The sequence below is a fragment of the Cornus florida genome, unplaced genomic scaffold (assembly GCF_030987335.1).
Source record: "Cornus florida cultivar Cherokee Brave unplaced genomic scaffold, ASM3098733v1 CherokeeBrave_3.0.0_Hap2_Chr08, whole genome shotgun sequence".
Classification (NCBI taxonomy): Eukaryota; Viridiplantae; Streptophyta; class Magnoliopsida; order Cornales; family Cornaceae; genus Cornus; species Cornus florida.
Window position 1 is genome coordinate 12785473 of NW_026775578.1, and position 17551 is coordinate 12803023.

A 17551-nucleotide genomic window follows, 5' to 3' on the forward strand; every position below is an offset into this window, starting at 1 on the left:
GCTTGTTGGCCCGTTCTTTGCCGGTATTCAGGTGTTTCTACAGGGCGTTATCAGAGCGTTATCAGGTTCGTTAGTCATTTCTGTGATTTAATTGTTAAATTAATTCTATGTTATTTTGCATGCTTCTATCTGGTCAGATCCAACTCAATTTTGGTATCAGAGCCATACTGTTTCGTTAAATTTAATTTATATATTCGATCTTTTGTCTAAAGAAGTCTATAAGTCTTTATTAAGCTACTGTCTAATTTTAATTTACCGTCAAAAAATTAAAAAGAAAAGAAAAATATTAAATATTTTGTTCAAAAAACCTTTCTGTAATTTTATTTCATGATCCAAGGCTTTTGTTCTATTAAAATATTACTTTGGGTCATTTTAAGTAATATAAGTTCTTTTGTGGTATAAAGCATAAAGTGGAATCCATTTTAGAGAAATATTCTCTAGGTCAATCCTTTTAGAGAAAATCAAGACTTTATCTCCATTTTAGAGTAACATTTGGGCCTTAAGCCCATGTATTAGTAATTATCCCAAAAAAAAATGGGTCAAAGCATTATAAAATAATATATACTAATATAAATAAACAAACAAACATCATTGAGGCCAGGGACAAGAGATTCAGAAAAACAAAAAAAAAGATTTTTTATTTTAAAATATGTTAAAAGAAGTAAAGATGATATAATAAATTATATATATATATATATATATATTAACTAAAAAATTCCTTACGGGGGCTAAAGGTACTCATTACCTTACACAAGTTTATACTAAATTGTTTTAAAATTATACTAACAAAAGATACTAATTTTTTTTGCAGGGGCCAGGCCCCCCCTCGCCTACCCCTAGCTCCGCCCCTGGTTTCAGGTCGGCTTTAGTGCGCGAGATTGGACCTATTTTTCGTGGTGGGTCTGGTTAATTCGGCGATGGTTTTGGTGGAGAAGAGAGGTGGGTCTGTGAATTTGGCAAACGGGTGTGGATGATCTCAGAATGTGCCGAGGACACTTTGGACTAAAAGAGTAGATTGGTAAATTTTTTTGGATAAGGTTTAAACCACTCATATATAGTAGCAGTGAGATGATTGAAATAATTGTAAATACATACCTAACTTTGTAATTTTGTACATTGCATAAAAAATTTTCATAATTGTAATTTAAGATCCTAGATCTAATTTTCTCTATTAAATAATAAGTGAGATTTTTATGAATATGCAACAATATATATCAATTATGTGGTTTAATAGCACTCGGGGGCTTGACCGAGTTGGTAAGGTAACGACCAGGGAACGCTCATGTTTCAGGTTCGAACCCGTCCAACGCCATTATAACTCTCGACTGAAATTGTTACTGAGGTGTGGGGCTATTTGTAGCCTGGGGTGGGCCAACCATAAACTAATAACTTTTAAAAGGGTTAAATGCAAAAAAAAAAAACCCCTGAACTATTGGCTAATTAACAACAAACCCCCTTGAACTGCAAAAATTGCAGGAAACCCCCTAAACTATACATTTTTGTTACAAATGACTCCATCCAGAGACACTCTGATTGAATCTCACCGGTAAAATGAACATGTGCAATCACGTGACCCAAAATATCTAACTTTATGACGACCATATTGTCCTTTATAAGCATGAAAAGACTCTATTGCCCTTCTTATGACCATTCCACTCCCACATCTTTAACTTACTTTTCCACCCAAACACACCCTTAGAAATACTATTCATCTTCTCCGCGAGCCTTCGCAGGGATGAGGGAATAACCTTATTAACTTCTCTGACTATTGATCTCTCTCCTTCTCTATATATATATTTGCGTTATAATTCATCCATTACAGATTGTCCAGAGAATCGAACAATTTTCAGAATCGAACAATTTCAGAAACAATGATGGGGTCACATGAATATAGAGATGAATCAACAAATTCAGAAACACGTTTGAATAAAACAGAGTATTTGAAACCCTAATTTGGTATACACTGAGTAAACATTTAAAAAAAAAAAAAAAAAACCCACACCACACAACTCTTGAGCTGAACTGTGATAAAAAAATAAAATAATAAAAAAAATAACAAAATCAATGGCAAACACATTCTAGCAGAAACTCAGAAACCCAATTTCTCACCGGACTTGTTTCTACACCGTCGGTTCGTTATCGCCGGTGCACCACCCACCGATTCCATTGGCCAAGCCCGTCCTCACTACTGTCCGTCCTCTCCACCGTCCAAGTTCATCCTCGCCGAAGCTTTCCACCTTGCTCGCAAGCTCGCCAACGAGTCTCCACGGCCGATCTTGTCGCCCACCGCTGAGCCATTCCTTCACCATCTACTCACAGCCGTCGCCACCGCCGGGCTGTTCGCTGCCGCTGCCGATCCGAACCAGCCTCATCTTCATCGTCCAAGTCAACCAGCTGGCATCGCAAACATCACTCTAAGCTGTGCTCTTTCTGCTCACCGCTGCCGATCCGAACCAGCCTTATCGTCATCGTCCAAGTCAACTAGCTGGCATCGCAAACATCACTCCAAGCTGTGCTCTTTCTGCTCACCGCCGCCTTCTCGCTGGAAAAGGAAGATCCTGGCCGCCGTTCTCATCACCGGTGGGTGTCTGTCGAGTTCCTCACAGCGACACACCACCATCACAACACTGAAATACACAATCAATACAGACAGTCTCACTTATATATACACAAAATGCAAGTCAGTCATTTTCCCATCCTCTCCAAACCCTAATTTATACATAAAATAATATACATATATACACATTTATATATCTGTATCTATATACACACAACAAAATTAGGCACCGATAATGATGGAGTGACCTGAACTCCTTATCATCATTGACCAATTAGTCTCTGTATCCCTCAACTTGATTGATGATGGTGCAACCACCACCATCGTCGCGATAGCTGCATCTGGTCCACTGCTGCCCTTATAATCCTCTTCCTCCCCGTTTCTCTGACCCAAGGGTCGTTGTTGATCCTCGGAGCCCGTTGACGACAACCCAGTTGATGGCGATCTTGCACGACCAATTCTTATGTGCCAGGCTTCCCGACATTCCGTAGCCGTGCGCCGCCTTCTTTGGGCTCGGGTCGATGGTAGATGAAGGTCAATTTATTACGCGTATGCTCGTTTAACCTCTGTGTTCAGCCTTTCCACGGCCTTGCAACTCTGAAACTGCGTCGTTTTATTGGAAGGGCAATTTAGTCCTCTTTTTTTCAGTGGCCTGAGTGGGCAAATTGCAAAAAATTAATAGTTTATGGGGTTTCTTTTAGTTCAGGGGGGGTTAGTTGCAAAGCCCCTATAGTTCAAGGGTTTTTTTTGCATTTAACCCCTTTTAAAATGATAAACAAAGTGGGTGTTTAAAGAGGTTGGAGTGTCTCATAAGTACAGCGAATTAATAAATAAATAGCACATACATTCTTCAAAACTATATACAATTTTGCCACAATTAGGATAGAAACATAGCTGAAACCTGCATTAGTCAAATAAATAAAAACACTTACGTTTACCTATAAATATCGAGCATGACAAATAATACTCATATTTTTTAGTTAAAACATACAACACACACATTAAACATTTTTTCACTCTAAAACCTTATAAAAAAATTATTCCCTTCAATTATTTTATCCTAACAAATAATGAATTTTAACTAATAGTTGTCCTAACCATTTCATTATCTCAATCAACAAGAAAGTTAATATTTTATATCTTATGAGCTAGCCAAAACTAGTTTAGTGTAATAGTAGAGTGAATTAGTTCAATAATTATATGTACTCTGCTAAAACTTTACCGAATTTGAGATATATGTTTTGAGTTAATGAAAATAGAATATCCAAACAAATAAATATGTAACTCTTATATCTTTGTATAAAACTTTATATAACTAGCGAGGTTTTTTTTTTTTTTTTTTTTTTTTTTTTTCTCCCTCTCTTAATTCGGTTGAATATTGTAGGGGTGCACATGGTCCGATTTGAATTGAATTGGGAGTATTTTGGGACCAAACCATTTATAACGGTTCCACTATTATTGAAACCAGACCGAACCATAATGTCCATAGAACCAAACCAAACCACGAAAAACCGGTTTGGTTTGGTTTGGTTTGTCGGTTTCAATTGATTTCCTTTTTATTTTATTTTAATTTAGAGGGGACAAAGTTTTTTTTTTTTTAAAAAAAAAAAATCAACTAACATTGATATAACAATAAAGAATTTTAAGAAGAAATAAAGGAAAGAAAATGGAGATATATTTGAAAAGGGAAGTATGACTTTTAAAAAAATGAATTTAAAGAACAAAAGAAATAAAGGGGGCACGTGAGAACTTTACTTGATTTAGGTTTAGGATATGATATACATATATAAATATATATATATATATATATATATATTATTATATAACATAGTAATGGTTCGGTCCTGACTGGTACGGTCCAGCACGACCCTAAACCAGGACCGGACCGAAAAATTACAGTTCCATAATTTTGGGTCCAGGACCGGACCAAACCGCTATATAACTAGCCTAATCCGCCTAATTTAGTATGGTCCGATTCGATTTTTCGGTTTACCAGATTTTTTGAACACCCCTAGAATATTGTGACATTATAGAAAATATTAAATAATAATAGTTGTGGTATATCTAAATATATGTAATTAAAAAAACAAATAAAAGGTAATATATCGTTGTATAATACTCTAAGTTTGGTCACATTAGCATTAACTTGAGCATGCAATTCTTGCATAAATTTGGATAGACTATAAAAAGAGAAAAACAAAACTCACCTTGCCTTAAACTCGTCACAAGTAGTTAAAAATTATCTGTACATGTTATTAAAAACTACTCTTTTATATATTCCTAAATTCACGATTTTTTGATCTCGAATTACGAAATTCAAAAAATTATGCAGACAACCGACAACTCTATAGGTATCATTTGTTACTTAGATTTTTGATAAAAGAAAAATATATCGAAACAAACTCATGTTGAAATTAAAACATAAATGAATAAGATGACTCTGTATATTGAAGTTGCTATGGAATTATTATTATATTCTTTTTCATAATTATAAAAATTAGACTGATTTAAAATCCATGTTGAAATTGAGATAGCAATGAAAAGAATATTTAAGAAAAGTTAAAATTTTTAAGGAGAAAAGAAAAAAAAAACAAAAACATTTGGTAATCACAACTAGAGCCTAACCTAATAAACTCAAGTCACACCAAAAACTTTGTCAATGAAGTTGGTGAGGAAAGCGAAAGGCAGTGGGTTCTTTTTGAAATAATGACACCCTTGGTCATAATAAATTTTTATTTTTTATAATATCTATATATTTCCTATCACACATTTTGCAAATTTTATTTTAAAACTCTCCTTCGATTTTTCTAAAGTTAAATTAACAATAACGAAACACGTTTTTCAATATTTCTATTGTTGAAAATAGAAAAATAAAAGAAAATAACATACATTCTAGAAGGGCTTTCACAGGGACAGCCCATCCGGATGGACAACTAAGTTATAACGCACCCATGACCCGGTCAGCACGCACTTTCAGAAATGTGGCAATTATTATGAATGGAATGTTACGTTATTGAAGTGGATAGTATTTTGTGAGTCACAGTTTTTAAATGTGATATTTTTTATAAAATATGAAAGTATATATATATATATATATATATTTGTGAGTGTGTTTTTTTTAGTGTTACTGTGTTACCCTTACAATTTAAATTTTTAGTTTGGAAAAGAAAACACTCAATATGTTATTTTTGGTATGGAGTTAGATTCAATATTTAATTTGGCATTACACCAAGAATTTAGTTATGAGGCATCTGGATGAACACGCGGGTAGACAAAGTGATCCAATCGCAACAAGGGTGTTACAACTTTTGGTTCAAACAGTCGAAACATATGGCTCGTTATAACTTAAACTTTTAGGACAAACTGTGGAAACTAACATGTAGATTTAGATTGAAAGTGAAATGCCTTAAGTGTTACATAATAACATTTGTAGGGGATGCAGCCCACTGAGCCACATAGCACACCCTGAGTCACTTGGTTCGGCTCGAGTCTGATATTACCAATGATACTACATGCCTCGACTGCAACACTGATAATCATATTAATGAATCCCAGCTACTGTCCCCTTCGAAAAGATGTGCATTTAATGTAATGGTACCTATCCTCGAACCAAAAGACCAGAATATCCCTATTAAAGCCTATAAGGTCATGATGGCTACTAGGAGGGGTCTCGAGGGACTTCGAGATTCTGGTAAAGGTCTGAGACTATAAATATAAGCTTGGATGCATGAAAGAAGAGGGACTTTTGGTTAATGCTATATTGTATCTTGTATTTATATATCGCCCTCTATCATTTGTACTATTGACATATATTCAAGAACCCCGACAACCTTTTAGATCGGAACGTTGAAACATTCTTAAGATCTTTTTTTAGAGTCAGTTTGGTGCAATGGAAAAGGGAGGAAAGGGAAGGGAAGGTGATTAAAAATTTATGTTTGGCTCAAATGGTTGAAAAGGGAAGGTTTTGGAGGGTTAACAGAAGGCTTCAACAGTAGATTTCTTAACTTCCTAAAAATGGGAGGAAAGGAAAGGAAAAGGAAGGCGAGGCTTGGTGTGTGATTTTTGTTGCAAAATTTGCCCTTGATTACACCATACTTACAAGTTAGTAGTTGTAGAGAGAGAGAGACGGGGGCAAGCTTGAGAGTTGAGAGAAAGAGGGCCAGCGGCTGAAGCTTGGGTTTTGATTTTTTGAACAATCTGAAATGATGCCGTGGGTTTTGAACTTTGATTCTTGTAGACAAGTATATAAATTGAAATATATGGGTTTTGAACTTCTAATTCTTGTAGTAGTTTGCAGTTGCAGAGAGAGAGAGAAGGAGGGAGGGGTCAAGTTCAGAGTTGGGAACGAGAATAGAGACGGAGGCTGAAATGTTTTGCCCTAAAATCTGAAATGATTTGCCCTAAAATTTGGTTTCCTTTTCTGATGGCCTATCCATGGGCCATTATATAGGAGCCAATATAATATATATATATATATATATATATATATATATATATATCTTTTAAAATATAAAAGTGCACAATAATAAATTTATTAAAATTATTGTCTTTTCTTTCATTTCTTTTTCTAAACACGATTATTATTCTTTTCTTTTTTTTTTTCTTTTTTTTTCTATTCATTAATTAGCCATAGGAGATTAAAATTATCCTTTCATTATAACTAATGTTATTCTCCCCCTTTAAACCCACCGTACCAAATATACCCTTAAAAAAACAAAACCAAGGTATGGACTTGATTTTCTTGGATCACTTTTTTCTTCCTGTTTCAAAAGTTCAAATAAACGCACATATATATTTTTGTTTCCAACACTCAGCTTCTTTAGAAGATATTGACTACTATAATTCATTGGCAATTCTGTTAGACCACTCATTCAACTAATGAGTCAAATCACGGCGATGAGTGTTCGGTCCTATCCTTTAAAGAAAAGAATACAATTTTGAAACGAAATACTCAATTGTCCAATTTTGTACAGAAATGAACATGACATAGATATGCTAATAAATATAGCATGTTATTACGTGTACAAATAATTGACTCACCAATGGATTAGTGACTTAGTTATATAAGTCTTTTCCCTTCTAAAGAAAGAATAGAGATTTATGTCTCTAAACAAATAAGCGTGTGTGAGTATTAATTAAAAAAAAAAAAAACAAAACAAATAAACAAATATCGGACTCACAAATATCATGGCTGGATAGTGGTGTTTTTATTTTTCAAAATTATATACATAAAATGTTTTAATTATATTGCGACTCTATATTTAAGAGAAAAAATTACAAAATGCTCTAGCGTGTCTTGAGTCTTAGCCATGTGCTAGTCATACACGTGTTGAACACCTATTATGATACCAAGTAAACGAGTGTTTGTGTTTTTAAATCTATCTCTTTTAAAAAATAAGGTTTCGTTTGTTTTGACGTATAATATTTTTTTTGAATTTTTTTTTTCTCTTTCAAAGAATATATACAACCTCGTTCGATGGATACAATTTAGACCTAAACCTTTATCAAATATATATATATATATATATATATATATATATATATATATATATTTGATAAAGGTTTAGGTCTAAATTGTATCCATCGAACGAGGTTTGTACAATAACTTATTAAAAATTGATGAATAAGTTATTTTATTAAATTATAATACTTTTTATAAATATTTTAAGATAATTAAATACTAAAAAATAAAAAATATTTTACATTCAAACAAACAATCTAAAAAAAGAAAATTGTGAGATTAAACACACAACACTCTTTTTAAATGTGATATTTTTTTCTCTTTAAGATAAAATATTTTTTATTTTTTATTTTTATGTAAAATAATTTGTTTAAAATTGGTGAATAAGTTATTTTGTGAAATTATAATTTTTTTTATAAATATTTTAAGATAACTAAATATTAAAAAATAAAAAACATTTTGTAAAAAGTATTTTATATTCAAAAACAACCTAAAGGAATAAAATTGTGAATTAAACACACAACTCTCTTTTTACGACTCTTTTGTATTCAAAGTTCTCTTTTTATGACTCTTTTGTATTCAAAGTTCTCCGAAAAATAAATAAATAAATAAATATTCAAAGTTCAAACACACTCAAATTATGAGTTAGGGCCCAACAAATTAAAATTCCCTCTCTAACCCTCACGTGCTTTCGTGTCAAGGGTCCCTTTATCGAGTCATACACGCTCCAGTTGCAGACCCGCTCTCTCCTCGTGACCCACACTCTCTCTAAAACAGTCTCTCTCTCTAGAAAAACATGCTGGCTCTGTTTATCTGCAGACGCTGCACCGCAACAATGGTCCAAACCAAGAAAACCTGCTCTCTTTGTTTTGTATATTGTAGACCGCAATCTAATTCATAATATTTTATACAACATTTCGCTTTCTACTGATTAAATTTATTTTCCAATACATTCACGAATCCAAGTTTCGGCGATCCCTATTGACTCTTATCTCTACGCACTTTCTCTATCTAAAAACAACAAAATTTCTTCTCTCCCTCCGCACCACTGTCCATGTCCATTTCTAGGGCTTATCACTGTCTGTTTATCGATTCACTCAAGACATGAAGTGCTTTCATTTCTCCAACGGAGAGACAAGGGACGATGAAGACGTCATCGTTTCCAGGGCTTCGAAGGTGTCGTGGGCTCGGTCGATGAGTGTAGCATCGAGCGGTTTCGATACGAGACGGTCCGAGTTTGATTCGGAGTCGAGGGACTTCACCGACTCGGTTGGGCTCTACGAGTTCTTGTCTCAGCGGAGGGCTAATGATCTGCGGGTATTCACGTTCGCCGAGTTGAAATCGGCGACGAAAGGGTTCAGCCGAGCTTTGATGATCGGGGAGGGAGGATTTGGGTGTGTTTACAGAGGAGTTGTTAGGATCTATGATGATCAGAATAGTCATGATTCGAAGATGGATGTCGCAATCAAACAGTTGAATCGCAATGGATTCCAGGCACGCCCTTTGTTCCATGTTCAATAATGTATTTACATCCATCCATACATATCTATCAAATTATGATGTGTGTGAATATATATATATATATATATATATATATATATATATATATGCTTAATTAGATTTTAATTAGTATCAGCCCATGTGGATGCATACGGAGTAAAACTTGGATTTTTATTTTTATTTTTTCTGGTGGTGTAAATTTTTAGGTTTCAGTGTTTTGTTATACGTGGTTAATTTGCTTTGCAATATATGATCTTAGGTTGTATTATAATAAAGAATTATGCTTTGATCTATAATTTTGTAGGCAGATTATAGGTCGAGTGTGTATTTTCCAGACTTAGATGTTTCGGTATCAATGTGTCATACAGGGGCTATTATTTTACATTTCGGTGTGTGTTAAATTTCCATGGAAATTGAAATGCCCCATTCTGTTATTTACAGATGTATAATTGTGGATTGACATGGATCTGCAAAATCAAATTCATGGCCTTAACTGGTAGCTCCGGTAATACTTAATGACCCAATTCCCAATGATCAACCAACAAAATCTATATCAAGAGCAAGTAAGTTATTCAAACTCCTCGGGTGTCAAACCACATCCTCAGGGTTTGGGATTGTTACAGAAGTCTATGCCCCACCTCACAGAGTCACAATCACATAAGGATAGGGGTGCACACGGTTCGGATTGGACCAGTTTGGGAGTAATTTGGAACCAAAATGGACCGTGAGAACTAATGGAACCGAACCGAACCAAAATGGACCGTGAGGGATTTGTTTGGTTCCTCGGTTCACCACAGAGAGAGAAAGAGAGGACCTGAATAAATTCTTCAAATTTCTTTCAATCCAGTCGTTTTCCCTAATAGACATACAAGCAAGCAAAAAATAATCACGATTCGATTGCAGTCAAGGAAAACAACAACCAAAAAAAAAGATACATTAGGATTTGAAAGAGAGAGGAAATGGAAAATGCTTTAATTGTTTTTTTAAAAGAATTATGTTGAAGAAGAATCCAACCAGACTAAGAAGATAACTGAGGTTTCAGCGTTACCTGAAGCAACAATATTTTTCCTGTGATGTTTACAGAGAGAATTTGGAGTCGAAGAAGTGTATAGAGAGAGAGAGAGAAGAATAGCAGTGGCTCGAGAACGAGATTGATGGTTTAGAGGATGTTGGAGATCGACGGTGGCAAGGAAGACAGTGTTAGCCTGGGCAACAGATGGAGGATTGATGGCAGTGGCAACAGCCTGTTCACCAGAGAGAAGGAAAGAGAGAGAGATGTGGGTGCGGCTGAGAGGAAATTAGAAGAGACTGAGAGTTAGGGTTAGGAAATGAAATTATATAAATATATTTTCTAATTTCTATTAGATATATTATATAATATATAATTATTATATATCTATACAGTAAACAGTTCGGTTCGATTTGGTCCTGAAGGATCCGAAATCAGAACCGAAACGTAAAATAATGGTTCAAAATGGACCAAACTAACCAGTCCGGTTTGTTTGTTCCACCAGTTTTTTGTGCACCCCTAGATAAGGATTGTTGTTCTGCCTTCCTAGCTTTGTGAATATGATAATTTCCTCGTCTGAATTCAGCTAAAAATGAAATGCTCTGAATATGATAATTTCCTAGTCTGAATTCAGCTAAAAAGGAAATTCTCTGAATATGATACCTTTCTCATCTGAATTCAGCTAAAAAAGAAATGCTCTGATTTTAGCTTTTCAATAAGACGGACATTTACTTGCCTATGTTAACTACAGCAATGACTTTATCCTGCAATGACGGACTATTTTCTCATACCGCATATAATATTTTGAATGTTTTGGAGTTGTTAAATAGCTAATTAAATCATCACTCATCCATGTCACTGACCACATAATGGACCAGTCGGTAGGTTCTTTTAATAGCACTCTCATTATCTTGTTTATCCATTACAGACTGATGAAGAATTAAACACAGTTTTTACTGCACAATTGAACTTTCAGAACATTACTTGAAAAACATTACTTTATACTTTGGGTGGTCTGACGAGGTTTCACAATTTTACGTTCTAGTTCAGGGGCATAAGGAATGGATAAATGAAGTAAATTTTTTGGGTGTAGTCAAGCACCCAAATCTTGTGAAGTTAGTGGGATATTGTGCAGAGGACGATGAAAGAGGTATTCAACGACTTTTAGTTTATGAGCTTATGCATAATAGAAGTCTGGAGGACCATCTATTGGCGCGGATGTCATCTCCTCTCACGTGGACGCTAAGATTAAAAATTGCTCAAGATGCAGGTCGAGGTTTGGCTTATCTGCACGAAGAAATGGATTTTCAGGTGTTCTACTCTCTTCTTTCATATGCACCTCATACAAATTTTCTTTTTCTAGCATTTAGAATTATGGTTCAGAAGTTGCTCATTCCGGGTGGAATTCACTGATTGTTATCATAATTTCTGGTTTGACATATGGCGTGTTTATGACTTGATTAATTATAGGACTGATATATGCCTTTGTGTCATTGTGCGTGTAGATGCATCTAGAGGAATCTGTTTTTGTTGCTGCAACCTCATATAAAAAGGTTCTAAAAAAAGAAAGAGAAAAAAAAAGAAAAGAGGAAGAAGAAAGGAATAGAAAAAATATATATTATAGATGCTGTGAACTAAGAAAACTTCTACAATGTTAAATGTTTCCAAATTCACACATTTTGATATTCTTTAGTATCAGCGTCTGCTCATCACTATTAGTATGTCCAACTGTTTCTCGATTTAGTTTTTGTTTCCCCTAATAAATCCAACTTTCTTGATGAAATTTTTGCAATTCAACGGGTGATTAACTACTTTTATTTGGGAAATAATGTTGCATTCCATGTCTTTTTGTCTGTATTGCAACTTGATGGGGTCATGCAAGATATATTAATTGCCTTCATTCTAACTTGACGGGGGCGTATAAAATATAATGTACATTCTGTCCAACAAAGGTTTGCTAATAAATGACTGGAGACCGTCTCTAACGTTCTTTTTCATTAGTCTCAATGCCTGGGAGAGGATTATGCTTTTTAGTTTTCGCATACCAGATAAAAGAAGAATCTATCTACTCATGTTTCTTTAAATTCATTTTCTCCAGAAGTATCTTTATTGGTACCAACCCTACTGTTCCGTTATCATCAACTGTTCTTTCATGCAATAACCGCAAAATAATTAATCAAGCATGTTGCAGCGGGATTTCAGATTAAGAACTACAATTGCCTCATTTATTCTGCCGCGCCAAGAAAAAAAAGGAAGTGGTATCGGATACTTTAAGTAGTAGGCGGAGATTGCTAATATAGAACATGATAAAAGCAACTTATATCACTATATATTTTAGTGTCAAGTTATATACTTCAAATAAAATCTATATTTCCTTTGCTTCGCTGGGAAGCTGGATGAAATGTTTAGATGATTGAGAAGAGAGAAGAGAGCTGCATGGGCAAGAAAGCCAAATTACTAATTGAGGTTCTCAATCTAGTGATAAATGAAATCCTGAATGCTCCTTAATGAAGTTAGTCTGCCACCACTAAGTTTTAGTTTTATTATACTACAATATCATGCTATATTCCTTCATTGGAGAATATTCTTATTGAAGAACTTGATAAATGTAATGCTTTGGGAAGGGAATTATCATCATATACCAAACTATCTTGACCAAGGTGTTGATTTATGTTGGTCACAGATTCACAGGATATGCGAGGCTCAAACTCATAATAGCCTATTCCTATTCAATCATTGAGCAGTGATTGTCTTCTTGTTGATTATTGTTAGACATATATTTTTAGTCAGTGCCTAAGAGGACTATAGCCCTGCACTTGTTATGTTCATAGTCTATATGCCAAAGCAATCTTCTTGCCAATTAAAATGCTAGTGCGTCTACCTTTGTTATTATCACTATAAAAATAATTTAGAATATGGACTTGTAGATGGAACACATAAATCTGAGATCAGAGTATGCATTTGCTAGACAAAAGAAAGAATAACGGTGAAGCTTTAGTTCCTTTTACAATTCTTTTTCTTTTTTTATGATGTAGCCCTTAATTCTGCAGCAACTAGGTTAGTTTTCTCTACTGTAAATTTCATTGTAATATTTGATCTGCTTTATATTTGGTGCAGCTAATATTTCGTGATTTCAAAACTTCAAACATTCTTCTTGATGAGGACTTCAATGCAAAGCTCTCAGACTTTGGACTGGCCAGACAGGGTCCAGCTGCTGGACTAAGTCACGTCTCAACATCAGTGAGTTTGTTTTTCTACGAATATCATAAAATTAACACAAAATATATGGGTATGCAACTCTCGTTGGGGGTTTAATACACAAGCTCCAAAAAGGAGATTAAAAACAAAGAGAAGAAGAGAAAAAAAAAATCCTCCTTTTCTCACAGCTTGGTAGGTGGGCTTGTCATAACACTCTATAACTCTAATACAACACATGCGTACTGGGTAAATGCCAGCCACCGACTAATAATATATGTCTGACATGGTGCGTCTTAAATGGAATCTGTTGAATGATGGATTATGACTCCTGCCTAGATAATGATAGATTCTTCTTTATTAGGTTGTTGGTACAGTTGGTTATGCCGCCCCTGAATATGTTCAGACTGGCAGGCTAACTGCTAAAAGTGATGTGTGGAGCTTTGGCGTGGTTCTCTATGAACTCATAACAGGGCGACGAGCATTGGAGCGGAATTTACCACGAAGTGAGCAGAAGCTGTTGGAATGGGTGAGACCTTATGTGTCAGATTCAAAGAAGTTCCACCTTATAATAGATCCACGACTTGAAGGGCAATACTGCCTTAGATCAGCTCAGAAACTTGTGTCACTGGCCAACAAGTGCCTCATGAAGCAGCCCAAATCCCGCCCTAAGATGAGTGAGGTGGTTGATATTCTGGGAGACATCATCAGTGAGATGTCATCACGAGATATTGTCCCCCAACCCGTCAAAGAAACTAGAGATGCGGGGGAAGTGGTAGAAGAAGCTGAGTCGGGCAAACAGGGAAACAATTATCGAAAGAAGGTTTTTGATTTGAGAGAAATGATCACCCTAAGGAACAAATCCATCGGGAAGTTGGATTGGAGAAATTGGACGCCAGGGTTAGTAAAAACATGGTAAAATGCCACACCCCTATTTTCCCAGCAATGGCATATAAATGCATCATGTTCAAAAGAAGATGATAAGTAATTTGACCATAAGCTTGGACAGTTGGAGGCTACTTGTTACTCTCAGTGATGAGTTGGTTGATAGCTGTAAGTAGAGGGGTGAGAAGCTGGAATCTTGAGGCACCCATATTTGCACTCAATTGGTATTAAATCCCACGTGTTCATTTTTTCTTTGTAATTTGTATTTTTGCCAAGTCTAATAGCTTGTAATTTAGATCCATTTCAGGTATAGTAATCTCATTTTACTGAGCTTGTATATATACTTGGATGGATGTAATGTTGAGCCCTGCTAAGGAGCTGGGTTAATGCTCGAACTTGTCTTAAGTCGTAGCAAAATCTCAGTCCCTTTTGAAATGTTGTGTGCAAAATATCATCCCCAATGTTGAATTCTACGATCAATCAATTTTCTACCATATTCATAATAATCATAAAGTGAATTGTGTATAACAACTGCGTGTTTGATATTTCAAAGAAGCAAGCAAAACCCGTGAACAAAAAGGCAGTCATCTCCAGTGTCCGTCCCTTTAACAACATGAAATTGGTGACAAGAAGTAGTAGTAGTCGTCGTCGTCAAATACAAAGCAAAGGGAGTGGTTTGAATGTTCAATCGTGTGTTAATGGCAGTCCTCATCATGGTTTTATTAGGTGAACTGCCTAAATTAGAAGTTGCCTTGGTTGATAAATTTGATGACCCACTTTCGCCACCCATTTCCCTTTTCCATCTTCTCAGCCCAATTTCAACGAAGCTTGTCCAAAGTTTGCCTAATCAATCACTTAACAAAATATCTTATATAATATTGTTACTTTTAGGAAAAAAAAAAAGAAAAAGAGTTTGCAAGGTATAAGTGACATTCGATAAAGATGAAATTATATTACCCAACACATTTTGGTTAAGTACACCATAGAAGAATGTTTTTAATATAAGTGACATTCGATAAAGATGAAATTATATTACCCAACACATTTTGGTCAAGTACACCACAGAGGAGTGTTTTCAATTTTTCTTCCAAATTGTAGGTGCCGAACGAATAGAAAGGTCAACAAAACTGGGTTTAGGTCATAAGAAATATTTTATTTTCTTGACTTAGTGGGATAATTTATGGCTTTGGAAGAGCCACTTAGATCATTGATTAACACATATTTGATATTAAATACTTGGAATATAATTCAATATTTTTTTCATGAGAAGGTGATATTCTCACTCCAAGAAAACATAAGCCTCTATATCTTCCGAAAATAAAAAAATAAAAAAAATAAATAAATAAATAAAAAAAAACATAGGCCTCTATGTCATCATTTTTTATTCATTTGGCATTTGGAAAGACAATATAAGGTGTCCACCTGAACCCCTTCCTGCAACTGGACTAAAACTTTTCCTGTGCTTTCCTGCAACTAGACTAAAACTTTTCCTGTGTTTCACTTTCTTTTCTTTCTTTCTCTTGGTTCTAGACTTTTAATTCTTTCCACCTTTTCCTTTTCCATTGGGGCTAGACTTTTTATTCTTTCCACCTTTTTCCATTTCCATTTTATCACTTGTGATCCTCAATGACGATGATTCATGAACATTGTATAATCACCTCCTGAAATAGTGCAAACATTTGTTCCATTTTTGTGAATGAATAGTATTTAGGTGGGTAAAAAATTATATTTACTTTATACCGAATTTATAGATATATATATACATTGTTCAAATATATTCTTCTTTCTTTCTTTTTTTTCTTCTTTCCTTCCTCCTTCATTTCAGCGACCTATTTAAAATAAAATTGAAATCCCGCCACCCAACCCTTTTTCTCTCCCAAAATATCAATCAACCTAGTTTAGAATTTAGTAATTTCTTTCCAAATAGATTTTGATTGAAATCCCGCCACCCAGCTACCCTTCTTCTCTCCCAAAATATCAATCAACATGGTTTAGAATTTGATTTCTTTCCAAATAGAAGCAAGAAGCGGGCTTTATTTCAAAATAGAATAAACGATTTTATTTCCAAATTGAAGGTCATATTAGACTTCTCCAAATTGAAGTAAGAGATTCTTTTGGAAATAGGAAAATAGAATAAACGATTTTATTTCCAAATTGAAGGTCATATTAGACTTCTCCAAATTGAAGTAAGAGATTCTTTTGAAAATAGGAGGATTTCCTTAAAAATAAAATCTAAAATTATACCTGTATCCCAATTTTTTAACATTTTCGTAACATATATCCCAACGTATTTGTAACCAACTTATTTGTAAAAGTGCCCCAATGCTGTTCTGGTGCATCTCAACATTTTCATAAGGTGCTTTCCAATTTATCCCAACTTTTTCAACCTAACCTCAAACCTTCTCCCTTTTTCTTCGTTTTCCCTTCCATTCTTCTTTATTTTCGTTTATTGGAAATTCAAACCCTAACACTCAAACCTTCCTTCTTCCCTTCTGGTTCGCCTCAGACCTTCCCTCTTTCATTCTTCTTCTTCGCCTCAGACCTTCGATCTTCACTTCTTCTTCGCCTCAGACCTTCGATCTTCACTTCTTCTTCTTCACTTTAGACAGTCGTTCTTTACTTCTTCTTCTTTGCCTTACCGCCGTTCTTTACTTCTTCTTCTTTGCCTTTGTCTCAGACTACCATTGGTACTATTTCCTTCTTCCTTTTTAGAGAGAGAAAGAAAGACTGCCTTTTAGAAAGAGAGAGGGAGACAGCATGAGAGAGAAAGGGAGACAACAGTGTATTTTAAAAATAATATTTAAAATTTATATACATATGTAATATATTCTCGGCCACTTATTTCAAATGGTGGAAATGGTGACACTATGCAACTGGTAGTGATCCTAAAGATCCACGATACACAACTACCTAGCCATTTCTAGCCTCGATGAATACAAACACA

At 34.7% G+C, this 17551-nt stretch overlaps 1 protein-coding gene across 1 annotated transcript; it reads left to right on the forward strand.

Moving 5' to 3' along the window:
* The first annotated feature begins 8754 nt into the window (after window positions 1–8754).
* On the forward strand, window positions 8755–15042 carry LOC132269436 (serine/threonine-protein kinase PCRK1). The gene is made up of 4 exons (XM_059770623.1): window positions 8755–9512; window positions 11578–11838; window positions 13645–13767; window positions 14087–15042. The coding sequence occupies exons 1-4, from the start codon at window positions 9123–9125 to the stop codon at window positions 14639–14641; spliced, it is 1329 nt and encodes a 442-aa protein (XP_059626606.1). The 5' UTR covers window positions 8755–9122; the 3' UTR covers window positions 14642–15042.
* The last annotated feature ends 2509 nt before the right edge of the window (window positions 15043–17551 follow it).